The sequence below is a fragment of the Bos mutus genome, chromosome 22 (genome assembly GCF_027580195.1).
Source record: "Bos mutus isolate GX-2022 chromosome 22, NWIPB_WYAK_1.1, whole genome shotgun sequence".
NCBI lineage: Eukaryota > Metazoa > Chordata > Mammalia > Artiodactyla > Bovidae > Bos > Bos mutus.
In genome coordinates this window covers 31,616,278-31,632,460 of record NC_091638.1, presented here as the reverse complement: position 1 = coordinate 31,632,460, position 16,183 = coordinate 31,616,278, and the positions used below count along the sequence as shown (strand labels likewise).

General features: G+C 38.8%; 1 protein-coding gene across 2 annotated transcripts in view; it reads right to left on the bottom strand.

The window, feature by feature from the left end:
• The window catches only part of MDFIC2 (MyoD family inhibitor domain containing 2), a 113,252-nt gene that overhangs the window by 30,331 nt on the left and 66,738 nt on the right, over window positions 1-16,183 (bottom strand). The window contains exon 2 of one of the 2 annotated variants that reach the window (XM_070359762.1): window positions 14,671-14,709. The exons of the other annotated variant lie outside the window; for it this stretch is intronic. Coding sequence (XP_070215863.1) covers window positions 14,671-14,709 — 39 coding nt within the window. The remainder of the gene's footprint in view (window positions 1-14,670; window positions 14,710-16,183) is intronic. 2 annotated transcript variants of the gene reach the window in all.

Sequence of the window (16,183 nt, the reverse complement as noted above, 5' to 3'; positions counted from 1 at the left end):
TTTACTACTGCTGCATCTGCTTTGGATTAATCTCACTTTAATTGAATGCCAGATACATTTGCAAGAGCTCAAAGGGTTGAAAACAGTAACAGAAATTCTAAAGGAATAATACTTAAGGTGGAACCGTAGGGCCTCCTGGGTTACATGAGTTTCTTTACCACTTAGCTAATGGAATATTTAAACTTGAAATGAGCCAACCATACTTTGTTTGAAACAGGTATAAATATACCCAGTGATTCCAGTTCAATAACTGTGGCAGACTGGAAAGAGGATTTTTTCTTTCTTTCTCTGAGAGAGCTCCATAAGTCATCAGAAGATAGTCCTGATGTTTTAAAGGAAGTATATTTGCTCTTGTTAAGGTTGCTCTGAGAGGAGTATCTTTACAGGTGATCAGCTTGTTGAGTCCAGAGGGTAATTTTGCCTCATTTATACATCTTGTTGGCATGAGCTTGTGTATACCTCATTTTATAATATCTAGGAGAGTGGTTCTCAAACTTTGTGTGTACCTATTATGAGTCACAAGGCAACTGAAATTCAGAGATGTGAAGCAGCTTGTCAAAGATTCAAACCCAGTTTGTTCTAACTGAAGTTTTCTTTCTTGTTACCGTCTATCTCTGCACAGATTCCTTAAAATCAGCTGAGATAAGTGCAGAGCACTGATAATAAAGACTTTCATCCAATACTTTGGGCACACATATGTTTAAGAAGATGTTTGAGTTAGAATTAGAAATGATTCTCTTTTCCTTTCCGAGAAAAAGTTACTTTTCTAGATTTCAAGGAAACTAATTGCAGTGATTCAATTACTAAAGATGAGAATTCTCCTCTCCTAGGAAATGAGAAATCTATTAAATTCTCGTACTGTCATAAAGAGGCTTAAAGCCTGGAGCCCTGTCCTAGATTCATCACCAGAACTTAACTCTGAAATGTTTCTTTTCCCAACATACTACCCAGTTTTAAGAGCATCTTAGGACAGAACCAGGTCAACATAGTAACATGCGGTCAACTTAATTCACATAAAAATGAGCAAATGAACATGAGATCTCTTTGGGTTCTTTTGAAATTTTTTTCTCCCTCCGTGATAATTTACTTTTATCACTTTTTGAGACCCAGTTTTGGACTTTTTACGGTGCTTCTTTCTGTGGTACCTTTTACTCCATCTGACTTGTATACATTCTTCCCTCATCCTTGTGGTTTTCTTTCTTGTTTGACTAAGCTGATACACTCTCTATATTGAATATACACCAATACAAGAGTGCAATATCTCTAGTCTTTATCTATTTCTCCCATGTATCTTTATTCTTTATCATAGGAGACATTGTAGAAAGCACCAGATTTATGTAGAAACCAAATCTTCGTGTGTATCTATATAACTAACAGGCAGAGGGAAAAAATAATTGAGTGTGGATGAAATGGGATTAGTAAACTGCAAGAAATAGCATATATATGTTTTCTTCTAAGTTTGTAAGTGAGCATTTTTGCATACTGATTCAGTGTCCCTTCTGTCACATTCTACTTGGATCCGGCACCCTGCCTTCTTGCTCGGTCTAGGGAGCATGTGATGATGGTGGGTGAGTGACCCTGGTGGATATGCAGCAACGACTCACTCCTTCAGGCTGATGCCTCAATGAGGGAGGTGTTTTGCTTTATTATGTTCTTCCACCTAGACTGGAAGGCCTTTGGATAGGCTCCAGATGTTCCACAAAAAGGGGCACTTTTTATAGAGAAAAATGCTTAGTTTTCTCATTGGCAGCACTTAATGAGCGTGTCCTCTGAAGATAGGGAAGCACCCTGCAGAGGATGCATTTAACACAGCCCTATAATTTCCGAAGCGCTCACTCAGAGGCTGACTTTACAACTGCCTCTTCACCTTCACCAGTGCCCAAGGCAGTAATGGGGTCAGTTAGAGAGCTTCCTTCAACACTTGGGAGTCTACCCTCTGAGACTTCAGTGGAGATAAACACCAAGAGAAAATCCATCCGTCTGTGGGTTCCCCCCCCCTCTTTCATTTAGAAGTTCACTCAGCAAAATGCCATTTCCAATTCTGTTCTCTGTTAAAACACTGCAGTTGATAACATCACTGTAATTTTTGCAGTATTTCCCCCCTCTTAACCACCCAACAAAGAAAGGAAATGGAAGAAAAATGTATGTTAAGTGAAAACATAATATTATATCCTCTTTGACTTTCGCAAAGGGTGTTAAAACAGATTCATTAGTTTTGACTAAATGCAAGGTTTCTGTGAGGATTTTCGATAAGTGATGTGACAGAGTTGATACGTGCGCTCAAGACAATGGAGGTTAAAACTGTTTTGAAAACATCTTTCTCTCATATATCTCACGTGTTGAGCAAGCTACAGAATAAATATATGGTAGGTATTTTTCAGTGCAATGAAAAGATTTTCGAGGTAGGTCTCTCTTTTCCTGAAATACCTTTTTGTGCCATGATGAGCTAGCCAACAAAAGAATTTTGAGGGGGGCAGGTTAATAAGAGAAAGTAATTTATAACACTGATATGTCAATATGTTTTTGAATAAACTTTTCCCCAGATTTTCTTGAATTCTCATTACTGTAAGAATTATAATTATATGTCTTCCTCCCACTTGGAAAATGGCACAAGGCGCCTGCATGCAGTTCTGCTGTTCAAGTCATCACTAGAATAGAAATGTCACGACTTGGTTAACAATGCTTTATTATTCACATGGATCTTTTTTTTTTTTTATAGTGTTCTTTAGCTCAAAAACATTGTAAATCAGATATCTGCCTCCCACTCTTTTGTTCATTTGCAAATTTTTATTATTCTAGTTGAAGAATGCAATGGTGTGTCAAGAGTCAGTGTGTTCTGTTTATGCTCTTCTTGCTTCAAAATCCTGTTTTCTGAAAAAGGGAAGATGCCAGAAGCATGCCTAATCCTAGCTTCTTCATACGTTTGTAAGAAAACTCTGTTCCTCTTCTGGATCAAAAGAAGTTTGGTGCTTTGAATCCATGAAGATGAAACAGAGGAATGAAAATATACTTAATATAAAGGAAAAGTACTTTAGACATTGTTATGGCTTTTAAACATATGTCATTTTCTTCTGCATCAGTTCTCCCTGTTTCTCTGTGTATGTGGTTTTTACTGCAGCACTGCTGTGCTCAGTTCAAGATATCAATGTGTGGTGGCGGTTTTGTTGAAATAGCTTCAAGGTGTCCCATTTAGAAACATGTTACTAATAGAAAGAGGGTTGACCTCCTAGGACATAAAATCATGCTATCGAATTTTTGTTCCATCACCAACTATCAAATTATTTTTTTATATGGTATGTACATGATTTAAAACACTTTAGAAAGAGTGTGAAATATAGCATCTTATGCCTGAATTCATAAATATGGTATTCATGTAGATTAACCAACATTGATTTAAAAAAAAGATCCTTCAGAAAATATCATGTAATATCTACCTAACAGATGAATCTGAAGCAAGACAATAGTCAGGAATTCACTCATTCATTTGAGAAACATTTATGGCTTATTTATATAGTACTTAGCAATACACTCATTGTTGGTAGATGCATAAGGGTGAATAAGACCTGGTGCCTGTCTTCTGAGTTTACCCGTCAGTGGAGTGTCAGACATTCAGCTGACTTCAGTAGCATATGACAAATGGATAATAGATAGGGGCTATTCTGCAGTTCTGCAGATGCAAATTCAGGGATTTTTAATAATGCTTGGTGTAACATAGATAGATATCTAAAAGAGATGACGTTTTCACTGGATCTCAAAAAATTAGTATTTAGTTGCCAGGTGGCCATTGATATTCAAGGAAGAAGAAAAAATTTGTAAAACACAGAAGTGTGAAAACTAGTATTTAGCAGAGCATAGTAAGAACATGGGGGAGGAATAAGCAAAAGTGAGAAGAAGGATTAGGGGAGCTATGGTGGAGTTTTTATGTTTACCTATGGATTTTAGACTTAGGCCGTTGGGTAGTGGTTATTGATTTAAGGGGAATGGATCCCAAGGAAACATATGGACCCTTTCTTTGGAGAAATGCACCATACACAGACATATAATATAGATTCCCAACCCCTTACCCCCAAACATGGATATAGTCTGTATTAAAATATTAAGATATTTTAAAATATACAAATATTTTAAGCAGAAATAAAACAAGGTCATGTATTTGTCTTAGAAATACCAATATGGAGGATGAACTGGAAGGAAAGTAAGCTTTGTCCTCACCACAGCTCTGTAGGCTAAGCTATCTACATTTTACATATGAGGAAGCTGAGGCACAGATAGGTGATATAAGTCATGAACTGTAATTGCAAAGACTGAATGGTGAAGCTGGGATTTATACTCAGAAAGTCTGGGTATAAATCTTCCAAAAAAGAAGATGAGCTTTAAATTGTTATGGTGCCCTGCCTGTGATATAGTAGACTAAACAGGCTGATAATGATATTCATAGTACATATAATAATTAATATTCATAATCAGATCAGATCAGATCAGTCACTCAGTCCTGTCCGACTCTTTGTGACCCCATGAATTGCAGCACGCCAGGCCTCCCTGTCCATCACCAACTCCCGGAGTTCACTGAGACTCACGTCCATCGAGTCAGTGATGCCATTCAGCCATCTCATCCTCCATTGTCCCCTTCTTCTCTTGCCCCCAATCCCTCCCAGCATCAGAGTCTTTTCCAATGAGTCAACTCTTCACATGAGGTGGCCAAAGTACTGGAGTTTCAGCTTTAGCATCATTCCTTCCAAAGAAATCCCAGGGCTGATCTCCTATAGCAATGCAAAGGAGAAACTGTAATGATATCTGTTTGAATAGGTCACCACAATTATTCGGATTTCATGTGAAATATTTTGTATTTATATATTTGGAACTGAATAAGGTACTAACAGTTGTCTGTACTACCCTTAAGTTTTAGAAGTTTTGCTATAAAGAGTTTTGTTACTTTTTTAGAGATAAATGCTTATCTCAAATGGAAAATAATGCAAATATATTAAAGAAAATGTTATATTATTTTCACAGCAAATGAATGAAAAAAATCTTGATAAAAATCTAATTAGAATTTAATTCGAAAAGTCACTCATCTTTAGCATTTTTTTAATATCTCGGAAGAAATTGCGTGTTTTACAACTGATATTAGGCTTCAAAAAAAAAAGTTTCACTTCTAGAAATTCAGAGATGGCCTTTTTTTTTTTAAGATAGCACAAAAGTTTTGGGTGTAGGATCTCTGGTAGGCTTGTTCGGAGTTGTCTTTTCTCTGCCTTCAAGTTACAGTGTATGAATACACATAGGAAAGAAAAATATTTCCAAAGTCAATTTACTGGAACTAGGTGCAATACTCAAATTGCTTACTTTTTAAAAAATATGGTGTTAAATGTTGAAAATTGAAAAAAATGTTTTGTATACTTTTATAGAGGTAAATGTCTATTCCTCTCATTAATTTTTTTACATGACTTCTTTTGATAGGATTGAAGTTTTATTTGTATTTTGGTTTTCTTTATTGACTGAGATGTATAGGCTGAATTATACCTCGAAGTTCCTTAATTCCTTCTTTTAAATGGGGTTGAGTGTCTGCTCTGTGACAGCTACAATACTATACTCTATGAGGAGAAACTCAGATAAAAGACGTAAGTCAGTTTTCAAATTTCTTCCAGTCAAAGAGCAGACTCCACTCAGGAGACCCTGGTAATTCCATGTAACAAATGATCTGACCTAGGTTATAGGGATACTGGTGAGTGGTACCCAGCTCTGTCTCCATCATGGAGGAGGTCTTCCCAGAGAGGATGGCAAGAGTTGAATCTGAGGAAGCATAGGAAGAATGCCCATTTTCTTTTGTTAAAAAAGAAAAAAGTGTAAAACTTTCTATGAAAAAAAAGTTCAATTGCAAGCATTCTGGTACGCATGTTAAAAGGAGAACCAGCAAAGATGAGTAAGGAGGGTAGAAGCAGATAGAAAAAAAAAATTCAGAGACAGCCAAGGAAAGTGGGTGAGTGTATAAAACAATTTAGCGGTCAACATCACCAGTGCATGTAATAGGGACATTGTATATTCTGAAAGCTCCTTATTGCATAAATTGGTATCCCCAGTGCTTCAAATATGGCTAAAGAAAACACTCTCAATTATACTGATTTTAGCTTATACAGATTTATGTTGTTGACAGAGACTGACTGGATGTCCGCTGAGCCCAATCTACTTCTTTTTGGACACACAGAGTACATTTTCTGGCCTCCTTGCATTAGGTACATGGTTCTGTGCAAAAGGGATGTGGGCAGAAATGAAGTACCTCACTTCTAGTTTGTCCCCTAAAATATGCCCTGTGATTCTTCACAGTTTGTTTTTTTACTTCTTGGACAGGTTTAAGCAGAGAATGCAGTAGAAAACTCTGAGGGTCCGCATAGGGATGGCAGAGCCACAGGATGAAAAAAACTTGGATCCCTGAGTCACCATGTGGTGGAAGGCAACTCAGATATTTATCTGCATGGAACTTTGGGTGGCCAAGAGAGATCATTTATTAAATTAGGCCCTAGAAACTTGGGGATTATTTACAGCTGCTGCTGCTGCTAAGTCGCTTCAGTCGTGTCCGACTCTGTGCAACCCCATAGACGGCAGCCCACCAGGCTCCCCCATCCCTGGGAGTCTCCAGGCAAGAACATTGGAGTGGGTTGCCATTTCCTTCTCCAATGCATGAAAGTGAAAAGTGAAAGTGAAGTCACTCAGTTGTGTCCAACTCTTAGTGACCCCATGGTCTGCAGCCCACCAGGCTCCTCCGTTCATGGGATTTTCCAAGCAAGAGCACTTTACAGCAGGTACTGTTTATCAATCTGGTTAATAATATGTTAATTTGGAATACAACTCATATGTAAGTTAATCAATAACTATGTTTAAGTAATTATTATTGAGTAATTATGATCAAAATACTATTTATTGAGTGCCAGGATTGGTACAAAATACAATATATTTATTTTCTGATTTTCCCCTATATGAAATGTACTTAGTAGATACTATAATTGTAGTATTATATAATTGTATAACAGTAGAAGTCATCTCGAAGAGTCGGACATGACTGAGCAACTTCACTTTCATGCATTGGAGAATGAAACGGCAACCCACTCCAGTGTTCTTGCCTGGAGAATCCCAGGGATGCGGGAGCCTGGTGGGCTGCCGTCTATGGGGTCGCACAAAGTCGGACACGACTGAAGCGACTTAGCAGCAGCAGCAGCAACAGAAGTCATTGCACTATAATGGTTAAGAAATTGAGGCTCAGAGAGTTGGAGACATTTTACTTAAGGTCATAGAATTAACAGTAGTGTGGCCAGGATTTGCATCCATGCTGTCACACGTGGTAGCTATCCACTTAACTGTATATGGTCTCCCATTGGTAGATCCTGTAATACATGTTGAACAACCAATACCATGAATTATTTTAACAACAGTCAGGACAAGTGCCTTTATTCTGCAGGATTATGTAGAAGCTCCATTTCACCCTTAAGAGAAATTCTTTTCCCCAGTATGTCCCTTCATGAAAATATGTATTTATTTGTGTGGTAGTACCAAAACGTTTATTTTTGACCACTAGAACTATTTTTTGATTTTCAAAGTCTGTACAAGCTTGTTAGCATTATGCACATAATTGATGACTCATACATATGAGTCCATGTATACACACACACATTTTTTAAAAACTCTAGCCAAATGGATGTTTGAAAATAACAATAGAAATCTATCTTGAAATTGACTGATAGATGTTATCTATTTATATTATTTATTATACCTTAATGAAGGAATGATGCTAAAGCTGAAACTCCAGTACTTTGGCCACCTCATGCGAAGAGTTGACTCATTGGAAAAGACTCTGATGCTGGGAGGGACTGGGGACAGGAGGAGAAGGGGACGACAGAGGATGAGATGGCTGGATGGCATCACCGACTCGATGGATGTGAGTTTGAGCAAACTTCGGGAGTTGGTGATGGACAGGGAGGCCTGGCGTGCTGCGATTCATGGGGTCGCAAAGAGTCGGACACGACTGAGTGACTGAACTGAGCTGAATGTCTAGTTTCATTTGATGAAACAAACTTGAGCTGTGATCACAGCAAACTGTAATTTATGAGTCAAGGATTCTAGTCTTTTGCTGGAAATCTCTTTTAAGTAGAGGTTTCTCCTTGGGAACAATTCATCCCATCCCTTCATCCTGCTTGAGTTATAAAGACAGTGCTCCATGATAAATCCATGAGCCGAATATATGTTCAAATATAAGGATGCTGTGCACACATCTCACCTAACTTGTGTTATCATCCTCCTCCCACGTGAGAGAAGAGGATCTGAACACACAAAGGTCTTTATTAAAAAGGTGAACTTCAATTTGAATAAAAAGGCCACATCCCGGTCACACTTTGCTCCTTTTCCCTGCTTGCAGGCGGCTGGCTTGACCCTTAGGAGGGACCAGCAGCATGAAGCACACCAACACTGGTCCATCCTGTCTCGCTATTGCTCTGCAATTTTAACAAATCCTTTTTTTTTTTACCTTTCCTGACAAAGCAGCCGTATTGTTATTAACTGTAAATGTATTAAAAACTCACAAGGGCATTTTAGTATGTGTATCATGCCTGAAAAATATTATTGCCTGACAGGCCCCCATTGGCAAGTGAAAAGAGGTTTTATTGAAGGAAACAGCAGTAGCAAACAGCAAGCGGTGTGCAGGAAGGTAATTGTTCTTTTAGTATTGGAGTCACACATTCACTTAAGATGAAGGCTCCTCCCTGCCCCTGCCTCATCCACACCCAGAGGACCCGCCAGACAAGCAGCCCTGCCACCTCTCTCTGGGATCAAGCTGTCAATGCAGACTTGCATTCTTTCCCTTTTCCTGAGCTAAGCTCTACCCTCAGAGCTCCCAGCGCCTTCCTGAGTGAAAGCTCTGAAAGAGCTCCCTTCTAAATTACATCACTCGCAGGGCACTCTTCAAACTGACAGAACAAAAGAGCCAAATTCTGAAAGTCTGGGCTGAGTGACTTGTTAGTCGTGCTGGTTGACTCTTAATAGGCTCTGAGAATGGGCCATGGTCATTTTGATGCTGCTTAAGGAAACCTTGTAGAGTTCTTTTCTAGTTAGTTACTATTTAAGGTTGATTTGCTTAATCAGCAAAACACAAAGTAAGGGGACAGAGACACAGAGAGAGAGAGACCTCAGAAGAAAGTTCTTCCTACTATCCCTCACCCCATCCAATCATTGATAGTAAAATTACTTGGACTAGGAGTTAAAAAAATAATGAGGTGGATGAAACTGGAGCCTAGTATACAGAGTGAAGTAAGCCAGAAAGAAAAACCAATACAGTATACTAACGCATATATATGGAATTAGAAAGATGGTAACAATAACCCTGTATACGAGACAGCAAAAGAGACATTGATGTATAGAACAGTCTTTTGGACTCTGTGGGAGAGGGAGAGGGTGGGATAATTTGGGAGAATGGCATTGAAATATGTATAATATCATATATGAAACGAGTCGCCAGTCCAGGTTCGATGCACGATACTGGATGCTTGGGGCTGGTGCACTGGGATGACCCAGGGGGATGGTATGGGGAGGGAGGAGGGAGGAGGGTTCAGGATGGGGAACACATGTATACCTGTGGCGGATTCATTTTGATATATAGCAAAACCAATACAATATTGTAAAGTTAAATTAAATTAAATTAAAAAAAAATTCTCCTTGAAAAGGACTAAACAGGCCTGCTCTGATATATGTGTGTATGCATACGTTTCTCTTCTGGAACTGATGCAATACTAAATAATAGAGTTTCCTTGCTGGCTAGTTACCACTGAGTTCCCCAAGCTTTATTGTCTGCTCCTGCTGCCCCTCTCCTTCCTCAGCCATTAATGAATACATTCAACCGGCCAGGGTCACTTTATTATTCTGACATAATGAACTGGGGATGTGATTTCCAAGTTCTGAGGCTGACACTTGCAGGGTGACGCTTTCACCTCGAGGTGCCCCGATTGTGTACTCAACACACTTGGAAGAATAAATATTGATCTGCTTTCTGAGGATATGCGGCCATGTGAAATGTTAATGCTTTTAAACGGCTTTGGACATAGAAAGTAGCTATTATTACCACTATTATTATAAGGTATAAAATCTCAGAGAGTATCTCATCTTCACCCTTTATCCTCATGATTGGTGTGTTGAGTGCCCACTGTATTCACAGCGCTGCTCATGTGACGGGGTACAGTGATGACATTCACAGACAAAGACATTGATTTTGAGACTCGCCAGTAAGGATGGTAAGGATTATTCTCAACAGTAATTATATACATATTTTATGGACTTCCAATAACAAACGTTTATTCTCTCATTGGGCCTCATTCATTATTGGGTTGGAGGTTTTCCTTTTGTCTTCTCCAGATGATTCATTCTCTTATATGAAAAGAGGGAGGAAATGGCCATTTAAAATCATAATTGGCCATAAAACTTTGGGGCCCTAAAAAGGATAGGGTTAATATTTACCATTTGGTTTGGTGAAAAAAAAAATTCTGGGAAAGTTTGGATACTCAAAGTGAGTTCCCCTCAAAGCCATGGTGTAGGAGATAGTCATAGTTAAACTGTGCTAAATAAGAACAGGTGAAATTTGTGATTTGGATGGTACTGGTAAAGCTTGAAGGAAATAAAAGTACAGCAAGGTGGCAGGAGGTAAGGACTCACCATGGAACAGTGGCCAGTGAGAATGGCCAAGGGATATAGTTAACAATATGGCTGTTTGTATAGTCAAAGCTAAGGTTTTTCCAGTAGTCATGTATAGATGTGAGAGTTGGACCATAAAGAAAGCTGAATGCTGAAGAATTGACGCTTTTGAACTGTGGTGTTGGAGAAAACTCTTGAGAGGCCCTTGGACTGCAAGGAGGTCAAGCCAGTCAATCCTAAAGGAAATCAGTCTAGAACACTCATTGGAGGAACTGATTTTCAGCAAGCTGAAGCTGCAGTACGTTGGCCGCCTGATACGAAGAGCCAACTCATTAGAAAAGACCCTGATGCTGGGAAAGATTGAAGGCAGGAGGAGAAGGGGACAACAGAAGATGAGATGGTTGGATAGCATCATTTACTCTATGGACATGAGTTTGAACAAGCTCCAGGAGATGGTGAAGGACAGGGAAGCCTGGTGTGCTGCAGTCCATGGGGTTGCAAAGAGTCAGACACAAGAGCGACTGAACAACAAATAGCAAATTTTAAATTGCTTGTAAGTTTTGCTGATAAAGCCCTTCTCCCCTTTGTTTTCTTACTTTAAACTTTAGTAAAAATCTGTTAGACCCCATGTAGATCTGAGACATGGAAGGTATTTGCAGTGAGTGGGTTGGGATTGAATATGAGACAATTTTGCTTTTCTCAAGGACTCTAGACACTTGAAGAGAGGGTTGTGCTGCCATCTGAGTTACACATTTGTTTATTAAGTCATTCATTTACCTAATGTTTATTGAGTATCTACTGCATGCTAGGGACTTTGATGGAAATTGGAAATACAAAAGAGAGTAGTACTGATATGACCTGTGCTTAGTACAGGTTACGGTTGTATGTAATGGGATGTGCATGTGTCTGCTTTGCAGTAATTTGAAAATTTATAGGGATCCTTTGTGATCTACACACATAGCAGAGTTTCTGTTTTGCAGCCCCCACCCACCAGTTCTTCCTTACTTTATTTTGGCAAATTAATTTCTTTATTGGTTCCTAGCTTTTCAGATTTTGCTCAAGTAATGCCTCCCCCCTCTCCCCACCTAGTCACACCTTGCCAAGTCCTCTGTACAGCCTTGGATATCCTCAGCCTGAAGAAACCTCACATTTTTTTCTGATTTAATTGGTCTAGAGTTCAGTCTAAAGTATCACAGTTTGTAACAACTGCCAAGATGATTCTAGTATGTAGCCAGGGTTGAGAACCGCTGTCCAAACATATGCAAATAAATCTTATTGGTACAGTGTCCTATGATTGCATTTTGCAGCAACATTTATCCTTTATATTTCCTTTTTTCCCCTAGGAGAGGAAAATGGGTCCTTCTCCTTTTCAACATGACCTTTGGATCAGGAGTTTGCATCTCCTTATCTTCCGCTGTCCACAGGATGCGTCTTTATTCACCATGATCCCCTTTCCCTGTATTTTCAGTCTCTCTACTGATTCTGTCCTGCCTCCGCAGGCTGACTTAGGTGCGCTATAGCCTGAAAAGCCTTCTTAAGCTAATTTTTCCATCACCCAATTACTCAGAGGGGTCCTTAGCACAAGCGATTTTACTATCTACTCATTCCTTGATCCTTCACAATTGGCTTCTATGCCTACCAAGTAAAACTGATCTTCCAAAGTCCTTGTGGTAATACATGCTAGCTGCTTAATGCATATTGGTTGAGTGAAAAAATAAATGAATACATGACTTTATAATAATCAAATTAATGATCTCTCATCAGTTTCCCCCCTCCTTGATAACATGGGTAGTCAGGCCCATGATTCTGACCCTGTCTTTTTTAGCAGAGAATGCTGTTGTTGTCCCCCACCCCATTCTGATATTTCTTCTACGACCCCTTGGCTGGCCACTTCACAGTGTTACACAGGTGTATGGGTTGTGGAAGCAGACAAACTTGGTCATCAAATCAAGTCCCTGCCACTTCATAGTTGCATGACTTAGAACAAATTGACCACCTCACCAAGCCTCATTTCTTCATCCATAGAATGGAGATAAGACAACACTGCTCTAAAGATTGATATGATACTTCAGTGCCATTGCGAAGTCATTAAGTGCTCAGTTAATGTTAGTGGATGTTTGCATTGCAGTGGATAGAAGCTGCCTGTGGGCAGTCACTAGGCCATTTTTTTCCACCACTGTGTTCTATACTTGAAACTTACAGTGTTAGGCTCAGGATCCTTGAAAAAAAAGGTGAATGAATGAGCCAGTCCATTGTTTCTCTTAATGGATGATCTTTCTCAAAGCCTTGCCTTAGGCTCTATTCACTCTTTTCCTTGCTGACCTCATTTATTTCCTGATGACCTTTGATATCACTTATTACTCCACCTCTCTTCTTCAGGTAGATAACCACCACATCTAAATGAAACCAGACTCTGCTTGTTGTGCCCTCCATATCCAGATATGTTGTCTTTAAGACATTTCCCAAGCAAGCATCCCAAAAGGCATTTCTTGCATATCTTAAAATCACTATATTCAGAAAAGAACTAGTCTGTCTTCTCTCTCCCTAACCCTTATTATTCATTTTAATATATTCATTATATATATTTGGAAGAGCCTGCTATATAAAATATATTTGTGGGATTTCACTGGTGGTTTGGTAGTTAAGACTTCACACTTCCAATGCAAGGAACATGAGTTCAATCCCTGGCGAGAAAGTAAGGTCCTGCATACTGCACACTATACACACCCAAAATAAATATATATATATATATAATATATATATTCAAAGTATATAAATATGTATATATTTCAAGTATATAAATATGTGTATATTTCAAGTATAAAGTATATATATTTGTTTAATTTATATATACATTTACAAAATATATGTGTTTATCTATGTAATGACCTCCAAAGAGGTCTACCTGCCTATCTGTTGATTGGCTTAATGATATTCCCATCTACCAAATGTTATTCTTCCTAATGTATAGCTCAGGTTTTTAGCTACCTGCCCTAATGACAACCAAAACTAACAAGAACTGTAATTCTTACAAGTCCACACTTCTTATCCTGCCAGTTTTTTTTTTGACCCTTATTTTAATCAAAACTCCCTTTTATATAAACAATATTTATACTTTAAGCGAGCAACACATAGTTACAATTTTATTGTGAAAAAAAATAGAGCTCAAGCAATATGGAAGTGTAAAAGAAAAGCAAAATTCTCACTTCACCCCTGCTGCTTGCTTCATTCTTACTACTCTTTATGGAGGTGGTTCCTATTTTCAGTTAGGGATAACTCTTTTCTAGATTTTTCATCTAAATTGATGAACATATACATGTCTGATGCTTACTTAATGTAAATGGGCCATACTGCATTTGTTAACGTCTTGTTCATTTAGCCCAACCTCTTCCTAGAGGACTGTGGCTCCTACAGGAGCACCATGACATATTAGGCAGACTTTCATTGCTAAATGTTTAAAAGCCCCCTTGCTATTTATTCCCCATTTATCTGTGTCATCTTTTAACTAAATGAGAAATCACATTTCACATTTTCTGTCTTGGCTTCTTTGTACATGCCTAACAGTGAAACTTCTACTTATCCCCCCAAACCCAGCTCAAATGTTAGTTATACATGGGGTCTTCTTGGCTAATTCTAGCTTAAAGTGATTTCTTAGAGAAGTTGCTCAATCCTTCAAGGACAGAGACTGAGCTTTTTTTCATCCCTTAAAGCTAAACACAGGGTCTTAAATAGGAAGACTCTGAATCAGTGTAATGTATAAATGAGAACATGATTTTTCAACTTTTGTTATATAACATGTATGTAGAGATAGGCTTATAAGCACCTTCAAGGGAAAAAAAATGATTGTGGTGTACTTTGAATAATGCAGATGTGTGATGCTGTTATGCCAGTGCTGTGGCCACTATACTGTGGGCACTGACAAAGATGGAGTCCTTCCCTTAACACATTACCCCAAAGTGCCCGTTATCTAGTACAGGAAGCTATTGCAAAGAAATCAAATGAACCTACCAGGGTCTTCCAGAGGACTTTGAATTGAACTGGATAATCCTAAAAGAAAGGAAATTAAAAATAATTATTTGCATTAATATCCAATTTTTTTGTCTTTCCAGGATCCATTTACCTTTTTTTTTTCAGGGAAGAGAACCCCACTTTCCAAAAGAAGACCTGTTCCACATAGTTTGAGTGGAATGGTCTTGTCCATACCTCTTCCGTGCAGAGACATGGTAACCCACATCCTGTAAAACCCAGCCATGGTGGTGGTTTGTGGGATGGCTCTAAGAATCAGGTAGTACCAGTCAGGTTGTTCCCTGAAAGTGAGAGTTCTCTCCTCTTTTGTGAGGTTGAAGATAACTGATAAAAGTTATCTTTCTTGCCTTGTATAAAAATCTGAGAATAAAACTAAAACAAGGAGCCAAATAACCATCAAAGAAGGGCATTGACTTTGTCATTTGAGTGCCTGGATTCTCTTACTCCTGAAACTCATCTACTTTTGGAGATCCTAGATATGAGAATCTATAAGTTCCCTTTTGGAGAAGGCAATGGCACCTCACTCCAGTACTCTTGCCTGGAAAATCCCATGGACATAGGAGGCTGGAAGGCTGCAGTCCATGGGGTTGCTGAGGGTCAGACACGACTGAGCGACTTCACTTTCACTTTTCATTTTCATGCATTGGAGACGTAAATGGCAACCCACTCCAGTGTTCTTGCCTGGAGAATCCCAGGGACAGGGGAGCCTGGTGGGCTGCCGTCTATGGGGTTGCACAGAGTCGGACACGACTGAAGTGACTTAGTAGTAGTAGTAGTAAGTTCCCTTTACCTATGCTACTTGGGTTTCCATAATGGAAAGAGGCTCGCAACATTATGTAGGAGGTTTAAATAACTTTAAGTATTTATCTGATTCTGTTTCCTTCCCATATCTTTTTTACAGGATGTGTGCTGATGAAATTCTGTAAATTTACTTGTTTAGTCTCTTCTTTCTAACTCCTAAAACATTCACAGAGTAGAAATTGGAGGCTGGATTTTGTGCTGAAATGTCTGGTAAGAAATAAACTGAGATGTGGTTTTTGGTGACCTGGTCTTTCACCAGTTTTATTCAATTTACTTGAGTGAGAAGAGGGGACAAAAATGTATGTGTATTGAGTTTCTATTCAATTCAACTCTTTCATGACATTTACCCCTCTCATGTAAGTACTCTGATCCTGACTTAGAAGATTTTTAAAAAATCAAGGTGATTTTCAGATTAGGTGCTTTGCTGAAGGTCATTGGCTGGTTAGATGTGGTCGATTTAAGATTAGGATCCAATTGGGTCTGACCTCTGAGCCCTCCCTCTCCGCCATCTGGAATGTTATACAGTTAGGAAGAATGTTGACTCTTAGGTCTCAAAGCACATTTCTAACTTTTAGTCAACTGCTTTGACATTCATGGTTTGGCATTATTGTTTGGGGGGAAATTATGTTCTGGAGAGAAGTGTATTGCTCTATAGGGGATTTGAGATTTGAATTTGGAGATGTTAATTCTAGTT